Consider the following 2,594-nt stretch of genomic DNA (forward strand, 5'->3'; position numbering starts at 1 on the left):
ATTGAGTCGTAGCGTTAAGCTTTCAGGTTGGGTTACAATTTAGGTTCATGAAAACATATCCAAAATTCAAACCACATAAAAATGACAATTCTTCCCCTTGGCTTGAATTTCCTCCATCATTAACAAAATAACTACAAATTCTTTGTCTTGCTGTATGCCCTCACCAGGGCACTACTGAGCACTACAAGCACCAACCAAGTCTAGGCAATGCCTAAACTTGCTGACTGGGACTCCTTTCGTCATCATATCTGCTAGATTATCATGTGTAGATACTTTCTACACAACTACAGTCCCATAAGATATAATGTCCCAAATAAAGTGATATTGACATCAATGTGCTTAGTTCGCTCATGGTACAACTGATTCTTTGTAAGATGTATTGCACTATGGCTGTCACAAAACACTGTTAGCTTATTTTGTATCAATCCAAGATCACCCACCAAACCATGTAACCATAAAGCTTCCTTTACTGCCTCTGCTAAAGCCATATATTCAGCCTCTATGGTAGACAAAGCAACTGTAAGCTGCAATGTTGCCTTTCAACTGATAGCACTTCCAGAGAGAGTAAACAAATAACCTATCAGAGATCTCCTCTTGTCTAAGTCCCCTGTAAAATCTAAATCCACATAGCCAACAACTGAATCATTCATCTTGGCCCTATCGAATGTCAAACTAACATTTGTAGTATCCTTCAAATATCTCAGAATCCATTTCACTGCCTGCCAATGCTCTTTCTCAGGACACGCCATGTATCTACTCACAATAATAACTGCATGTGAAAGGTTAGGTCGGGTACAAACCATAGCATATATGATGCTACCAACAGCACTCAAATAGGAAACACTGGACATGTGCTCCATCTCCTCATCTATATTTAGTGATATGTCTGCAGATAACTTGAAATGGGCAGTAAACGAAACAATCACAGGCTTAGCATTATTCATATTGAAATGCTTAAGCACTTTCTTAACATAGGCCTATTGAGACAAGAAAAGCTTCCCAACACTTCTATCCCTAGTGATTTCCATTCTCAAAATCTTCTTTGCAGCACTCAAATCCTTTATCTCAAACTCATCACTCAATTGCTTTTTCAGAATATTAATTTGTGACATGCTTTTAGCAGTAATAAGTATGTCATCTACATACAACAGCAAATAAACAAAGAAATGTCATCTACATACAACAACAAATAAACAAAGAAATCATTTGAAAGCTTTCTATTATACACACAACTGTCATATGAACTATGAATAAAGCCATTACAAATCATAAATATATCAAATCTTTTGTACTGGTGCCTAGGGAACTGTTTCAGACCATATAAAGACTTCTTAAGCAAGCAAACATGGTTTTTCATACCTGGATTGACAAATCCCTCTGGCTAACTCATATAAATTTTCTCCTCTAGCTCACCATGTAAAAATGTTATCTTTACATCTAGTTGTTCAAGCTCTAGATCATGAAGAGCAACCATAGCAAGTAAGACTCTGATAGAGCTGTGCTTCACAATTGGAGAAAATACTTCATTAAAGTCAATTCCCTCTCCCTGAGTAAAGCCTTTTGCTACCAACCGTGCCTTATATCGAGGTGCTTTAACCCCTAGAGTGCCTTCCTTTTTCTTAAACACCTGTTTGCAGCTTACTACTTTCTATCCCCTAGGTAATGTTACAAGCTCCCAAGTTCGATTCTTGTGAAGAGATTCAAGCACCAACCCATTGATCTACATCTAAACAAGAAATAGCTTATCTATAATTGTTAGGTGCGTGCACATCAACTATCTCAGCAACTAATAAGGCAAATGCAACTAGATCTACGTATGCATATCTTTGCGGGAGTCTAATCTATCTTCTCTCTCTACCAGTTGCAATGCTATATGGTTCCTGTTGCTGTTGCTCAGGTGCATCCTCTTATTGATCAGGATCTTGCACCTCATACTTTGAATCACTAGACTGAACTGCTGAAATATCAATCTCAAGCTCCACCTGCTCTTTAACACCATGATCTGATTTTGCTATTGACTTCTCCCACTGACTATCCAATGTAGCAGACTCATTAAATGTCACATCCTTGCTGATAATTAATTTTGGAGACTTTGGATCATTGCACCATAACTTGTAGCCTTTCACTCCAAATGCATACCCTAGAAATATGCATTTTCTTACCCTAGGCTCAAGCTCACCATCCCGCACATGGGTATAAGTAGGGCAGCTAAACACTCTTAGTTAAGAGTAATCAGCAGATGAGCGAGACCAGATCTCAAAAGGAGTTTTACACTTAATAGTTGTAGATGGAGATCTATTAACCAAGAAACAGGTTGTATTAATTGTTTCGACCCAGATATCCTTTCCTAATCTTGAATGGAGATCTATTAACCAAGAAACAGGTTGTATTAATTGTTTCGACCTAGATATCCTTTCCCAATCTTGAATGGAGATCTATTAACCAAGAAACAAGTTGTATTAATTGTTTCGACCAGATCCCAATCGTGCTTTGTCATAAAGCGCTCTGTTCATGCGTTCTACAATATCATGCTTTATGCTTAATAATTAATTTAAATCTTTTGTTAGTCATGTGGTAAGGCGATATCACGTGCC

At 37.7% G+C, this 2,594-nt stretch overlaps 1 protein-coding gene across 1 annotated transcript; it reads right to left on the reverse strand.

The window, feature by feature from the left end:
- Window positions 1–539: 539 nt before the first annotated feature.
- Window positions 540–1,474, reverse strand: LOC131180579 (secreted RxLR effector protein 161-like). The gene is made up of 3 exons (XM_058147920.1): window positions 1,414–1,474; window positions 1,007–1,138; window positions 540–886 (listed from the first exon to the last, which is right to left on the reverse strand). Exons 1-3 carry the CDS (start codon window positions 1,472–1,474, stop codon window positions 540–542), a joined length of 540 nt encoding a protein of 179 aa, XP_058003903.1.
- Window positions 1,475–2,594: the final 1,120 nt, after the last annotated feature.

This window comes from Hevea brasiliensis, chromosome 6 (assembly GCF_030052815.1).
Source record: "Hevea brasiliensis isolate MT/VB/25A 57/8 chromosome 6, ASM3005281v1, whole genome shotgun sequence".
Taxonomy (NCBI): domain Eukaryota; kingdom Viridiplantae; phylum Streptophyta; class Magnoliopsida; order Malpighiales; family Euphorbiaceae; genus Hevea; species Hevea brasiliensis.